This window comes from Ambystoma mexicanum, chromosome 4p (assembly GCF_040938575.1).
Source record: "Ambystoma mexicanum isolate Mex_15411 chromosome 4p, UKY_AmexF1_1, whole genome shotgun sequence".
NCBI lineage: Eukaryota > Metazoa > Chordata > Amphibia > Caudata > Ambystomatidae > Ambystoma > Ambystoma mexicanum.
In genome coordinates this window covers 706,979,995-706,996,320 of record NC_090927.1, presented here as the reverse complement: position 1 = coordinate 706,996,320, position 16,326 = coordinate 706,979,995, and the positions used below count along the sequence as shown (strand labels likewise).

At 45.7% G+C, this 16,326-nt stretch overlaps 1 protein-coding gene across 4 annotated transcripts in view; it reads right to left on the bottom strand.

The window, feature by feature from the left end:
- SENP6 (SUMO specific peptidase 6) overlaps positions 1–16,326 on the bottom strand; it is a 2,017,494-nt gene that overhangs the window by 1,017,618 nt on the left and 983,550 nt on the right. For all 4 annotated transcript variants that reach the window (XM_069606272.1, XM_069606273.1, XM_069606275.1 and 1 more), the window contains one exon: positions 2,263–2,296. In XM_069606272.1, the coding sequence (XP_069462373.1) occupies positions 2,263–2,296 (34 nt within the window). The remainder of the gene's footprint in view (positions 1–2,262; positions 2,297–16,326) is intronic.

The following is a 16,326-nucleotide window of genomic DNA, read 5'->3' as shown; positions in this document are numbered from 1 at the left end:
AATGTTACACAAGAAGCTAGACAAAGGGGATAGATACTAGGTAACCCCTTCAGCACCCTATTGTAAGATAATGTGTGCTGGGTCTGGAAAGTTACAAATATAACCAAAGTCAATTTCACTTTACTGCTCTGGCAAACAGTTTATCCCAGAGAAGGTATTTAAACCTATGCGAAATCTGAAAGACTTCCCTGTGCCACTGCACTGAAGGTGCTGTGACACAATGTAAAAGATGTTGCCTATGGAGTCTGACAGACTCCAAAACCAAAAGAAACACAACGTTCAGAAATCACATTAAAATACATTAGAGTGTGGGGAAAAAGGGTCGCAATCTATTCAGATTAAAAAAAAAAAAAATCAAGTCCTCAAAATCCAACAAAGTTGCTGGGAGTCTCTAAGGTGGGGGTAATTAGCACATTTCCAAGCATTCTCCCTAACACTTGAAAAGCAGAAGCCCTTATAGATACAGATCCCCAAAAAACATTCTTCAGGAAGGGTGAGGCATCTTTTATGAAGTTGAACAAGTTTTGGATTGAGCTGAGCCAGCAAATAGTTGTCACAAAAGTTAGTGAGATTAAGGGGAAAGGCTTTAACAGATCCTTCCCCAATCCAACCACCTTAGGGGCGACCCTGGCGATGATACCAGGCCAGACCAGCACTGTTCAACGCTAGGCTAAACAGATATAGGGCTAAGAATATATCGCCATGAAACCTATGGTGTCCTGGGGGCCAAAACAGGTACATGTACTCAGCCACTGTACTCCGATTCATTGGGGTCCACTGTAGCTCAGGAAATCGCTTGGCCTTCTGGATTTGTGCGTTAGTTCCACTGCAAGAAGTCCAGGGGCCTCGGGTGGAGAAATAACTTCAGCAGTCAGGGTTTTAGGTCCAGCTAGTTTGCGGTCCAGGCTCTGCTGGACAGGTTCTTGACACTGGACAGCTGGACACTCGGGACACACCAACTACTGGACCACCCCACCATTAGTCCTGCAAGGCCCCTCTTTGTGACAGAGAGCTGCAACTTCAGGGACAGGCTTATTGTTCCATATACTGAATATCTGCACTCAAGTCAACTCGGGACGAAAATGTTGGCCCGTAGTAGCCAAGAAGGAAATCTGGCTAGCCCAAATGATGGTTCAGGACTGTTCCAAGTACTTACAGTGGCTGGATCTTCGAGCACAGGTCGAGACTGGTTGGTCGCACAAGTACAGGGGTCAAAGCACCGATGAAGGTCTTCAGGAAATTTACAGAGACACATGGCTTTGCTGGGCAACTGAAAAAAGGACTGCTGGCAATCTACGAATGCCAAGTTCTGGATTTCAGCAGGGTGCTTTCCTTCGTAGGGGCGATTAGCTCACAAATGGCTGCAAAAGTTGCGATTTTATCCAGGATCTGGGCCGAAGATGCCGCAAGCCAACCAATGGCAAAGATCTGGACCATTAAAGCTGACCAGGCCGTCCAATACTTTACAGTCTCTGGCTACTGAATCTGCCCAGCAACTGACACCTGGCATGGAAATCCACTGTGTCCAGACAGACCCAGGCCCCAAAACCAAGACAAACAGACGGGGAAAGCTCCAGCTTTTACAGGCAAAGGATTTACCATGTATGGAAAATCAGCTACTCTAGGGCATGAAGTATGTCAAACTACAAGATGGCCAAAGGCCAAAGCACAGCCATTTTAGACTAAAAATGGTACTCTAGGTTGGCATTAAGCAGTAAAATGCTAGGTGTGCACACTGCCACGAGCCTATGCTGGACGCATCTTGCAAGTAACAACTAAGTTACACAAAACAAAGTTACAGGGACACAAAGTGCCACAGCTGCACTTCACGTGTGGGGAGGTGAACAGGAAAAATAAACAAACAACCTTACCACGGAGAGCAGAGTTCTCCTGAACCAATGGCCATAGGGGAGCGTCAGCACTCTCCAAAACTGATGCGCTTAACATTTAAGTGCATTAAAAAGGATTCACTTATCTTCAAAATTAACCAACGTTTCAAAACAATAGCAAAAGGTTGGGTGTCCCATTAATGTCTTTGGAGGGATAGCAGCAAAAGAAAATCTTGCCTAAAATCACAATTCTAAATACAAACGTGCATATCTTGTCGACACATATACAGTATTTCTTACACCATATACAACAAAATAGAATACGTTTAATTGTATAAAACTCCTTCAGCAGCAAAAAAAAGGTTATCAGAGCAAAGCAACATGCTATTCAAAACCGTACTAAAAGCAAATAAAATGGAGCACATACACTTACCCGTTATTCTAATCTTGATATTATCCAAGCCGAACTGTGGAAGATATTAGTGCATTAGTATATATACTCTATTGCTGTGTCAGTGTAAAACATTTGCATTCAGCTATAAGTACATACTTATCTTGGACAGAATTTAAAAAGATGGCTTCTCATTAATTTCTGCTACTATATTGGCAAACGGTATAGTCACTGAGTAGCAATATACATCTTGAAGACACAACCATACACATGCATTCAGTATTGCTAAGGCAGAACAGGATATGGAAAAAGTTACTAACCTGTAACTATTATTCTCCAGCATGGGTCTGGCATGGATTCACATGCTCGTTAATATTCCCCATAAGGCTGGGACTCTTCGGTAAAAGAAAAAAACTTTTCACTTACAAACTCCATTTCTCCTTTAAACCAATCACTGTCCTCTGGGTCATACTGCCCCCATCCAATGACAGTCCTCTCCCCAGGCCCCTCCTCAGGCGGCCATCTTTAGATTTGGTAAGCACGTCAATTGGCAGTATGACCATGATGAGCCACAGAGAGGTTGGAGGGAGGGTTTGCATGTGAATCCATGCCAGACCCATGCAGGAGAGCAATAGTTACAGGTAAGTAACTTGTTCCTTCTCCAGCAGGTTGTCTGACATAGATTCACATGCTCATGAATAACGAATATGTAGCAGTACAACATTACACAACCACTGGAGGTGGCAAGACTCAACAGATGCAATGAACTCTCAACTCCGGAAGAGACTCACCTCAAGTGAACAGGTTGCGTAGCACTGCTTGGCCGACTCTGGACTCCTCCCTGGAAAGCCTGTTGACGCAGTAGACCTTTGTGAAGGTGTGCGTGGACCTCCACATAGCAGCCCTGCAGATGACCAGCAGGGGCACACCAGACAGGAACGCTGTTATTGCAGCGATCGATCTGGCGGAGTGGCCTCTCGGACCGACGGGCAGCGGTCAGGTCCCCAACCGATGACAGTGCATGATGCAGCCGGAGAGCGACCTTGAGATGGAAACCTTGGACAAGGCCTTCCCATGGTTCACAGGACCAAAGTTCACAGTTGTGCAGTCTTCCGAAAACACTTTGTGCTTGTCACATAGAACTTCAGGGCATGAAGAACGTCCAGTGAGTGCAAGGTCCTTTCAGCCGATGACTAACGCTTTGGGTGGAATTCTGGGGGGACCTTTGGCATGAAAGAGGGGGTGCGTCTGCAGCACCACCCTCGATTCATATAAAGTCAGATATGGCTGCTTGCAGGATAGGGCCTGGATCTCATCCACTCTCCTGGCAGAGGCGATGGCCACAAGGAAAGCCGTTTTTCCATGAGCGGAATGAGAGGGGCCTGATGAATAGGCTCAAAGGCCCCCCCCACCCCCCTCCACCCATGTGCCTTGTCAGCACCATGTTGAGTTCCCATGCCGGGGCAGGCACTTTCACCGGCGGGAAACATCGAAACAGTCCTTTGTTGAACTCCTTGATGACTCGATCATATCCTCCAAACTATAGGGCTGCAGGAACCAAGCCCTCCGGTTCAGCGATCCTCGGTCATGGTGAAGGATTGTGCCTCCTTCTCTAGTGAGAAGATCCAGAACCACCACCAGCTTGACAGTGGGTGATGCTGACAGGCTGAGATAGTCGGGGGTACCAAATCTGCCTTGCCGGGGCGATGAGTATCATCCTGCATTTGCACCGAGTGCATTGATGACTCGTAGCAGGAGAGGCAACTGAGGAAACGCGTACAGAAAAAGGCATTCCCATGGGAAGGAGAATGCGTCCCCCAGGCTCCTCGGCTGGTGGAATCTGCAGACAAATTTATGGCATTTGGAGTTCACCGCTGTTGCCAACAGATCTATCTGGGGCCTGCCGCACTTGACGAATTTTGGTCTTTTTTTTGCAGATGTTCCCACTCGTGGCAGGAGCGCAATTACCTGCTGAGGGAGTCTGCAATGGTGTTCTTGACAAACAAGGAACATCCCCTGTCTAACAGCCCAGTGCCACAAGTCCTGCGCCTCTTTGGAGAGCACTGGGGATCAAGTGCCCCCCTGGATCCTGATGCAGAATATTTCAGTGGTGTTGTCCGCGAAGATCCTCACCACCTTGCCCTTCAGACACGGAAGGAATGACTTGAGGGCCCAGAACACTGCCCGCAGCTCCAGGATATTTATATGGAGATCCTTCTCCTCCGGCAGCCACAGTCCTCTGGTGTGCAGACGTCCAGTGTGGGCTCCCCAGCCTTCCAGGCAAGTGTCCATGGTGACTGTCTCCTAGTGTTGGGGGGGGGGGGGGGGGGGGGGGAGTTTGAAACACTGTGCCTTGGGTGATGTTGGAGTAAACGCCCTACCGGCCTATCGCCCGACGGAACTCCACATCGAGCAGGATCTTCTCTGCAAAGCTTCCGGACACCTGTGTCCAGCGAGTGTCCAGGAACTCCTGAAGAGGTCGCATCCGTAACCTGCAGAGCTGGATGAGGTAGATGCAAGACAACATCATGCCAAGCAGCAACTTGATGGCCCGTACTGTGACGGTCTTCAATGATGACAACAGGCTTACTTTTCCCCTGAATGGCCACTACACACTCCTCCGAGGGCAACGCCAGGCAGGAGACCGTGTCGAGTCGGGCTCCTAGGAACAGCACGCTCTGCAACCTTGTCAAGCAGGACTTCGGATAATTGATGGAGAATCCCAGATAGGTCAGCAGCTGGACGGTCATCTGTGTGTCCAACGTCTAATGCTTGCGAGGGTGCCCGGATGAGTCAATCGTCGACGTAAGGGTACTCGAGTATCCCCCCCGTAGACACAGATGGGCCGCCACTGGTGCCAGGCATTTCGTAAATACCCTGGGGGCAGACTTCAACCCGAAAGCAAAGGCCTTGAACTGGTATTGCCATCTCTGCACTACGAAGCATAGAAACTTTTGGTGTTTTTTTGTGAATGGGGACGTGAAAGTAGGAGTCCTCCAGGTCCATCGACTTCAAGACGTGTCCTTTTTCCAATTGGCCGAGTATGTGCTGCAACGTGACCATCCTGAACCTCTGGGACTTCAGTTACTTGTTCAGACATCGCAGGTCTACAATGGACCTCCAGCCGTCGGAATTTTTGACTAAAAAGTATCTGCAATAGACTCGGGAGCCACAGAGTCATCGGGGAACTAGCTCTTTCACCCCTTTACGCAGCATGTTCCACACCTCCTTCAAGAGCAGAGGGATGTGCTGCTCCTAACGAGCCACCGCAGGGATCCGTGGACACCTGCACTGAAACTCCAGGGTATGTCGTTGCGCGAGAGCATCCAGCACTTATCTGTTGGTGGGGATCATTTCCCACTCGCTGACTAATCCTGTCAGCTGGCGTCCCATAGAGGGGCATGGGTGGGGCCCGACGCCCTGGCTGGTTCCGGCCTGCTTCGGCACCAGCGTCCTGCCTTGCGGGCGACAGTGGCGCGCTGACCTCTTCCACCGTAGGCCTGGGAATGGCCTCTGTAGGCTTCCTGAGCAGTGGACCTGGAAGGCTGACGGTACGAGGAAAAGCCTTTTGACGACCAGCTTGCCTTCACTCTGGAGGAGCAAAAGGAAAAGCGTTGCTGCTGCAGCGTACCCTGGGAACGGGGCGTCTCTGTATCCGCCTTGATGGCCAGTAGGGACCCATCAATGACTTTCCCAAAAAGGTTATCTCAGTCGAAAGGTAATAACCTCGCCTGGACCTCCTGGTGGAAATTTGTGGCCTTCAACCAGCCTTGACGAAGGCAGCCACTGTTTGCAATGTCCAAAGCCACCGTGATGGCATGATCCAATGCTACCTCTCCCTCCTGGAAGAGTGTGATCGCCTCCATCATCTTGTCATCAGGCACAAACTACAGAATCAAACCCAGTTTTTACCACAGCTCCCTGTTGTACCAGGCTAGGATTGCAAGGGAGTTGGCCTCCTTGATGGTGGACGTTGCAGTGTAAATGACCTTCCTTCCCATGATGTCCATCTTCTCCTCGTGTCCAGAGGGACTGAAAACGACGAGGAAGGGTTTAGATGACCATTTCCTCGCGGACCCCGAAACCACTGAATCTGGCGATGGTTGCGAGCTTAGGCACTTTGGTGTGGATTCTGGCACCCAGTACTTCTCCAGCCTACTCTGTTTGGCCGTAGTTGTGCAAGGTTTCTTCAAGAGGGCCAGGCCCCCCTTCCCACATGTCATCTAGAAGGGGCACCGCCATGATGGTCTTTCTCTTTGCCTCGCACCTCTGGTACAGGAAACCCTCCTCCTTGGTTTCCTCAAGCACAAGCTGGAAAAGCTCGGAGGCTCTGGTGATCATGGAATGGAACTAACCCACCTCGTCTGGTTGGGATGCCCTCGGCTGCGGAGACCCGCCGCAACGACATTGTCGTCCTCATCCGTCACACCATAGTGTCCGGATCCACTGGAGAGGGCGCCAGATGCGGGGGCTAAAATGAGGGCATCTGCTGACGCTTACTCTTTGCTAGAGGTTCATTGGGCGTCTGGGGGGCTGGAGGAACTGGGCCCTGCAGCATCCTCTTCTGGATCGCCAAAACCAAAGTGTGTAGGGTCGACAGGATATCCAGAGATACATCCCTCGGCTGAGCTGGCGTGATCTGAAAACTACGCTCATGCAGCCGTCTCATCCTCCTCCAGGTGGACCGTGGAAGGACTCCAGGTCCTCGTAGTCTGTAGACGAAACATCCATTGCCTTGGACACAGCCTGGGGCTGGGCTGGGCTGGGGCCTCCTTCCCCCACCTTTTTCCACCCTGAGGGGTCAGAGCCGGGCTCCAAGACAGAATCCTCTTTTCCAGCCTGCCAGTAGACTTTGCCAAAGTCACTGTGGCGGTCCCTCGCCTCTGAGGCAGGGACACCTTCTGGGATGTGGGGGCTATCCTCACTGGGACAGCCCCTTTTGCCTTCGTGAGAGCAGCCACCACCAGCTCTATCGTCAACAATGACTTCTCCAGAGCCGACTGGGCTTTCTTGGGCAGTTCGGGTGTCTTCTCCTCCGTCCCTGGCTTCTGTGGTTTCTCCCGCACCTTAGCCGGGGTGGACTATTTTCTCTTTGAGGAGGAGCTTGATTGCTGGCTGGCAACTGAGGCGGATGGAGAGGTCCATCGCGCAATGTCCATCGAGGGATCTGCTTGTGTGGCAACCCCAGTGGACCCGGACCTGCGGTCCTTGGCCTTGTCTTGGGGCCCCACGGATGAGGCACCCTCAAAGGACTTAAAAGCCTGGTGCGCGGACCAGCCGGTCCTGGGTGAGGCATGACCCTGCTCAGAGGAGAGGCCTTGGTGTCAAGCCACGGCGCCAATCTACTGTGTCTATCCTTCGTCTTCCTGGAGAAGCCAAAGTAGCTCTCGCCCTCTCCTTCCTTGTGGTCCAGCTGAAACAGTAGAGGCCTTACAAGTGTTTGTCCTCCACAAACCTGTTTCTTAGCCTGTACTTGGTGCAGGGCTTGAAGAGGGATATTGCTTCCTTCCCCTCTGTCATGGTCAGAGGGCGCGAAGTAGGCCCGATGGACTTCTGGAAACTTTGACAATCTTCACCCTTGAGGGGCACTGAAATTCACCGAAAACAGATCCCTGCTGTCAGATGGAGAGAAGAGCACACAGGCTCTTTCGAAACAAAAATTGCACCTTTTTCCACGAAAAAAAAACAAAAACTTAGAAGTAGCTCGTAGAGCAAACTCAAGCACTTCCAACACTGAAACATGCGGTACAAATCTGAAGATGGCTGCCAGAGGGGCTTAGGGAGAGGACTATAATTGGATGGGGTAGTAGGACCCGGAGGACAGTGATTGATCTAAAGGAGAAATACAGTTTGTAAGTGAAATTGAAATTCTTTCTTTTACCAAGGATTCCCGGCCTGACAGGGAATATTCATGAGCATGTCAATCCATGCCAGACCCCATGCTGGAGAATGTGGCAAATCTCCACCAAGACCATTTGTGCTTTGTTTGTGAAAATGCAGCAAGACAGTGCTGAACTGTATTTATACATTACAGAGTCCACTATAACTAATCAGTTGGGCCATCTTGGATGTTTCTTCACTTGGAGCTAGTGCATCCAAATCACAATTGCAAGTGCTACTATTGGGCTCTTATAACTTTTTCTAAACCATTAGCCAAATTGCAGTCTATAAGTGAATAGACTAAAGGTGTTACTTCTGACTAAAAGCACCAAAGTCCATCGGTTCAGAAAGTTTAATTGAAGTACGTGTGGTATGATTAGTGGATATATGTAAATCGAGCAAAGGCATGGAGCACAAAGATGCACAGTGAATACAATGCCCATTATTTGCATCATTACAAAAACAACGATCTGGTGTTACGCCAGAGCATACACATGCTTTTGTAGCAGTCTGCTCCAACATCTCATAGATCCTGCTAGTAGGATAATGTTCACCAAGTTATGCCCGTTAGGGTGAACGTCATAGATGGTAACTTACAGTGAGTTTCCAGTCATTTTTGCTCCCAACGTTCACAATTTACCAACCGCTATCCCAGTAAGACCCTCTCCAGAACCCCACTGGTGATAGAACTGGACAAATGTGCCCTCAGAGCCCCAAGATCGCGTGATCTGGTTGCCCCAAATATACAAGACCTAAAACATAGCCCTTGCTGGCATGCCTCTGCAGCCATTTTGAAATCCGTGAACCAAGGATTCTCCCATACAGGTCCCTACAAAAATGGTGAATAGCTTTAGATGTCCAGTCAAACTCCACAACGAGGCAGGTAATAAAGGAATTGTGTGCGTGTGTGTAATACGTGGGGCAAGGCTTCCCTGAGAATAAGGCTGGCAGCTTAGGGGACCCATGACAAGATCTGGCCAAATATAAGAATGGGTAATTGGGATTTACTGCAGAATCCAGATCCTGAGTTGAGTGTGTGTCAGTTAATCTCTTGGAGGTTTCAATGTTCTGTTACTATGCTTTTGGGATGCGTCAAATTATTACTGTACTATTTTTAAAGTGCTGTGAAAACCACCCCAGATTGGACAGCAGCTTCTGTTAGGACAGTTTGTTTGAAGTCCAACTAAGGGCTTAGCAAAACCATTCAACTGAGACAGTATAAAACTCCACTCTAAGTTTAAGGCTGTACCACCAGAGTATACAGTATCATAGACAAAGCAGCCAGGCTGATCTTAGGAGGGAGAGAGGGCTCTACAAAAGTACACTGAGCCAGTAGTACACCAAGGATTCAATAGAACAATAGAAACACTGACAACCAGAAGTATTTTTTTTAAAAAAAAGGAGTATGAATACAGGTAGGCCAAGTTAAGTCTTGGAGTAAGTACTGGTTATAGAGTCCAACACATTTATAACAAACCACAATGCTTGAAGGTACACAGACCGCAGTATAAAACCTCCTTCAGAATACCAAACTGTAATTCTAGGTAAATCAGACCTTTTCATACACATTTGGTACAGGCCACACCTATTCATGTGGAGTCAAACCAATTGTTATTTTTTGATTACTTTCAGTAATACACGGATAGTAGACCCTGTCAGTTATGCAGTGACACTCAAAGAAATAAATCAACCGACCTTGTTACCAGGATACTTTTCTGAATAGTTGAACACAGATTCAAGGAACAGTTTAAACCTGTAACTACTTTGCGGATAACAGTTATTCTGGGTAGGACCTTTTTGGTGTAATATACAATTACAGTTACTTTTCTGATCACTGAAACACGGTTTGAGCTAAGCAATAACTAACTTATCTTAGGATGGCACACATCTAACTCTAGCAAAGTAAAACCTATATAACTTTTAAAGAAGCTACCAGCTAACTTAAAGGTAAGTATAACCCAAGGCAGACTTATTCTAGACAGGTTAACAGCAAATCAGGGGAAGCAAGACCCAATGGGGCACTCGTACATGGATATCCTAACAGGACTAGTAAAGTGAAACCAACAGCATTACTTTTAGGGAAGAGGCACAACCAATAATTTGTGCCTCTGTTTACCACAGGTGAGCAAATTAACCTTATATATACTTTTCAGAATGGCACAACAAACATTCAAGGTAGGTAAGAACTTTTCTAACTGTTCACTTTCAAAGTTACAGTTACCAATCAACTCTTTAACAAGTACTTGTAAACAATTTTTATACTTTTCTAGACAGAATCCTTTACTTATCCAGTCCTTCCGTATTCTATTGCATTAGTTATCTTAGGGGCAGAAGAGGGACCGTAGTGGTCTAGTTGCAAGCTGCAGGCAGGGTGAGATGGGCTTCTGTTGCAGTCAAAAGTCAGAGATCCTGTGGAGGACTGTTCAAACAAGTAAGTAATTCACTTTAAAGTTAGTTAGCGTCCGGGGACCTCTGAGATGACACCCTAGGAGGATTCCCACAGTGGGTCTGGGTGAACTGGATGAGAGGACTACCAATCACAGAAACACCCCAAAGATTTACAGAAATCACAAAGGCTTAAGGTAAATAAATACCCCAGCCAACACAGTAACTCTGCATAGAAGAGGTTGCAACAGGGAAGACTTCAGGATTTGCAGCAAAAAACATGGTAGCTGAATTCCTGGTCATGAAGACAGGACACTGGAAGGGCTTTTGCAGCAGGGATCAACGGGGGAAGGCTCTAGGCAAGAATTTCTACGCAGCTGGATGCAGCTGTGGTTTTGGCGCCCTTTTCACTGGGCCAGAAGAAGACTCAAGATTGCTGATCGGATTCTCGTCATTTGTAAGGTACAGGACTCTCGTGAGGGGACATTTCGGACTCTATTCCCATCTCTGGAGGTCCAGGAGGATGCCATCAATGTTTCAGCTTGTTTCGGAAGACCATGCACCACACGATGGCTCGCGATCCCAGGGTATTGGGGCATTGCAGCCCTGTTACGTTGCAGCACGACGTGGTATGACTCTCCATAGTGTGTGATTGGAGTTACTGTTTCCTATAACTTTGGCAGGTTGTAATGTGCTATGGCAGTATACATTTTAAATGCAGTGCACCAGTAAGTGCACGAAAGTGTGCTGTTGGCTGGGATTGACTTAGATTTGATTCCTGGATTTCGCTCAGAAGCGTCTTTATTCAAGGACACAGCCGGCGAGATACGCGGAGGAAGTCTTTTGCGGCAACACCTGGACTCTGCCTGACTTCCCAGTAAATATCTTTGAACAGTTTGTTTGGACATGTTATCTCCCCCTGTGTCGCTCGAGACTTGAATTCATTTGGATACGCCCACCCCCTTTGTACAAGTACTTTGACACACTCCTACTTGGATACGCCCACCCCTTGCTAATCGACCCAATCCTTGCCAGTATTAGACACACCCTGTGTGTACACCCATGATTTTAACTGTAGCTTTTTTTAATCTTTTTTAAACTTTTAGATCCATGGATTGGCCCGACTTAACTGGCCCCTCCCCTCTACTTCCCCTGAGCTGGAATATAATCCCAGCCAGCGCACCAGTAAGTGCACAAAAGTGTGCTGTTGGCTGTTCGCGGTGCGAGGCGCGAGTCACATTGCGCGAGATCCATGCAGAAGTTCAATTAAGTGAATTAGATATTCAGACATGTGAGGAAACCAACTATGTTTGTTCTTATATTTATAACGCTGCACAGAATCTAATTGAAAGAGTGTCCACTAGTGAAACTAACAAAGGTGAGTGGAATTATTACTGTAATTTAGCATTCATCCTGCTATTAAATAATTTTCGACTGAGAATGAATTTAAGATCTAATAATAGCATTGACTGAAGTAAAAAAAAATAACCAAAATGATTCAGCGCCCTAACCGTGCCTGTAAAAGAAAGATCATAGGTAAGCAGGGACTCTTACCTGAAGCCAAGTTAGCCAAAATGACGTCTTTATTTGATAAAATTGAGTCTATAAAGTCGGCGAACACTAACCTGGCAGAAAGTGTAAGATCTGAGATAAGCGCTGAATTAGTGGACGATCTCTCTAATAGACTACCTTGTATTGGCGCTAAGTTACTTTCTGAGTTGTTAGAAACTCAAAACAACAAAGAGGAGTTGAGTCCACATAAGAGAATAAATACCACAGACTAATGTAATATATGTACCGATATGGACATATGGAGTAGCACTGCAGTTAATCGACCCGACATGCCCCATCCTATAGATCTAAAAAACTGGCAAGTCCCAGACCCCATGATCCACGAGACCGTAAAAAAAGACATTTTTTACGATACTGCAATTAAGGTGGACTGTAGTCGCAATACTAGTCAATGGTGTAAATTAGATGAAGTAAAAGACAGAATTATTGTTGACCCCATTTCAGGCTTAACATATACTGTCACTTCTCCTAAGGAGACAAACAAAGACATCTGTCCCCAACACTAGAAAGAATTCTAGTACGATCACCATAAATAGCAGACAATCTGATGAGAATGAGAGCTTCACTCTAATGAAAAATGAGGAATTGTGGGAAGCTCTAGAGCGAGTGTTAAATGAGATTGCTGAAAGATGTGATATGATTGAAGAAAAGTTAGATAGTCACACCGCATACTGCATGCTAGCTCCTCTAAAGAAGTTACGACATTCAGAGAAGCCTGCACTAATACTGAATCGTATTTAACGCCAATTGCACAAGGTGGTCTTGAATTCGATGCAAACACAGCTAAGGCAACACACGACCAGCATGCGGGGTACTGGATAGACTCTAATGCTACAGTCTGCTGGTATAAGAAAAAGTTGAGACAGGGAAAAAAATTAATGAAAAACAAAATTGAAAAACTCAGCAGCCACCTCCATATGGTGTGTGTGTGAGAGAGTAATCACTAACGGATGCATTGTAAATGATGAAGCAATGCCTAATAATGTAGAAAAATGTGCTTCTATATGCTCGAGAGAGGTCATTATGGAAGCTATGAGATATAAACCGATTCATATTACCACAGAACCTAACTTCTCTGGTAAGCACATAGTCACTATCCATGCTCCAGTAGATATGATTGGAAAGGAGAATTACAAAAAGCATAAGGGTCCAAGTAAAGTATACAAGACTCCAAAACCGATCAAGCTAGTTGCACCGACACTGGATGAATGGGTAGTCCCAGTAAAGCAAAAAGAAAAGAGGGGAGAAAAGACGAATAAGAATAAAGAAATCTCTACTAAGGTACTAAAAGCCATTAGAACTCTCTTCTTAGAAGAAAAATTGGTACCTGTTCTAAGTCCAGTCTCATCCCCTGAGGCTGTATCCTCCCAGGAAGGTAATGCTGTAGAGAAACAAGCTGAAAAAGTTGTCCATTTCGAGGAAAATAGTAATGATAAAGGGCATGAGCCTACTTATAAGAGAGACCCATTACATTTTTTTAAAGCACTACAGTTTCAGGCAATTGATAAATCTGGACCCATAGTGTTATTAAATAGACATCGAATAGTTGAACTCTGTTCATTGGTAATGCCGTTGAGGAAGGGAAAATCTAGCGATTTTAAGATCGTCGACCAATTAGTAACCCCAAAACTAATCACGACAAATGTGTGGTGTCTTGAAGCTACTACTCATGAATTTATACTTCGTTACCATGCGTACTTTATTAAATTAGGATTACCCTGCACAGAAACCTCTAAGCGTAGAGTGAAATACCAGAGAGTACATGTTGAAGTAAAATGAAGTGAGAACCTAAGACCTGTAAACTTGAATGTGACTCATATTGATATTAATTCACCCACACCCAAACTACCTAAATGTACTAAAGATATAGTGAATCAAACTCATGCTAGTAAGGTTAGCCAACCGAATACAATCGGTAACACTAAAGCTCATGGTATGTCTAACAGCGATCCAGACACCTTTGGCTACTGGCAATGGCTCCCAATAGAGTTCAAATCTAGACTTGAACAATGTTCCTGATGACACTGGCATGATGATCTCATGGAACACCAGAGGGAATCTGAACTATGAGAAAAAAGCTGGACTCCTGAATAATTTAGACATTCAGTCTGGTCACATTGCAAGAGACATGGTTATGTGACATGTGAAATAGACGGGTGGTGTTCCTTTCTAAGTCTGGTATCCAAAGGCCGCCCAAAAGGTGGACTTTTAACAGCTATCAAACACCCATGGACCGGTGTCGAATCCAACTGGTCCAATCATATGATCCTGGGAGTGACTGTTAAAAGTAATAGTATCCGTCTCCCCAATTTTCTACTTATAAATATTTACAACCCTCCGAATGGAATTAAGAATAAAGAGAACGCCGAGATGTTAACAAAAATCTTGTCAGAATATAATACCGTGCTCCCTATCATCATCGCAGGAGATTTTAATGACAAGATATTTTTACCAGTGGTCCCCATGCATGATAAAACCTCTAGACCCATTGCAATGGAACTTTACAATAGGTGCGGCGATACCTGGTGTAAGCTGATCATTAGCTAACAGCTTACCATGCTAAATGGTCACACTAAAGGTGATGACAACCGTGAGACAACAAGCGTAGGCTGGGGTAGTCTATCCACAATCGACTACATCTTTGTTAATGAAAAAGCATTTAGTTTTATTATCGATATGGCAATAGGTAGCCGTGAAGAAAGTTACCACTTTCCACTTATTGTGATGCTGGAATACCCTAAAGAGGAGGCAGAATATCAAATGGCTGGGAATATAAAAATTAATAATGCTGCTAACCGGATCTCTTGGAATCCCACTAAACTAGAAAAAGTTAATGGTGTAGCCGTTAAAGAGCTGCTAGAATGGTGGGAGATGATAGGCGATGGGCAAACTGCTACCGACAATGAACTTATTGTCACATATGAAGTAGCCATAAGTAAGATCAAAGTAGCCGCCTCCAAAAAACGAGTATTCCAGCAACGGTGAGAAATGGAATCTTACTCACGGCAAACACAATTCCTATGATCTGGCAAAAAAATAAAGCAAAAAATGCCTTGAGCAAAGCTATTAAGCAAATTGCTGAAACCAAGTGTATTGATGCTACCATACAGATAAAATGGCTAAAAAAAACACAAGAAGTGGATGCATTACCATAAAAAAATAAGGCATGTGAAATATGGTTAAAGATTGCGGACAAGCAAGAAGTAATAACCAGCAAGGGATGTGGAGAGTAATTAATGATGCAAAAAAAATAACCTCCCCATTAACAGCGTGGGAGAAAATGAGTGGATCATGCACGTAATACATACTTTGGGCTCTGAAGTGATCACAAAAGACGTCCATTGCCAAGACGAGCAATCTGGGTAGGCAATTTCTCTGAATCTTCTTTGGTCAACATGATAGTAAAATTGCATACTTCTAGAGCCACTTGCCCTGATGGGACATGTAATGCACTCTTAAGTTTAGCACCAGAAGTATGGGCAAAAGCTTTATACCTGCTGTTTAGATGGATCGGTATGAATGGGGCGATTCCTAAAACATGGCACGAAAGTGTTATTCTGCCGATATACAAAAAGGGACAATGGAAAGACCCTTGTAATTACCGCATGTTAGCGATGCTGGACTTCCCGGCAAAATGATTTGCAAAAGTTTTACTCGATGACCTAGATATATGGATAGAGTTGAATAAGATCTTGCCGATCTATCAAGCTGGGTTTCGAGCAAAATCTTCCACCACTCACAATCTAATTAATCTAGTATCAGCAGTTGGGTATTCGTGGTATGTTTGCAAGCTACCAGTATATGTAGTGTTCATAGATTTTTCTGCAACATTTGATACTGTGATAAGAGATAAACTTTGGAACAAACAAACTGTGGGGGATTCCAGAAGGGCTTCTGTTTATGATACAGTTACTCTATTCTGATAGCTCAGTTAGGGTACGCCTAGATGGTGAAGGACGGCTCTCCCAATCAATTCCCACAACTTGTGGAGTAAAACAAGGCTGCAGACTAGCAGCAACATTGTTTAATATTTACCTAGCCGATTGTATGAACGAGGCAGACAAAAATATAGTTAACCCAGTGAAGATGGGCACAATAGAGCTACCATGGCTAGGCTATGCCGATGATCTGGTCCTACTAGACTATACACCGGCAGGACTCCAAAGAAGATTAAACTGTTTGCTGCATTTTTCTGAAAACAATGGGTTAAAGATTAACATTGCAAAAACAAAGGTAATGGCCTTTCTGGGCACCACGAAAAACAAACTT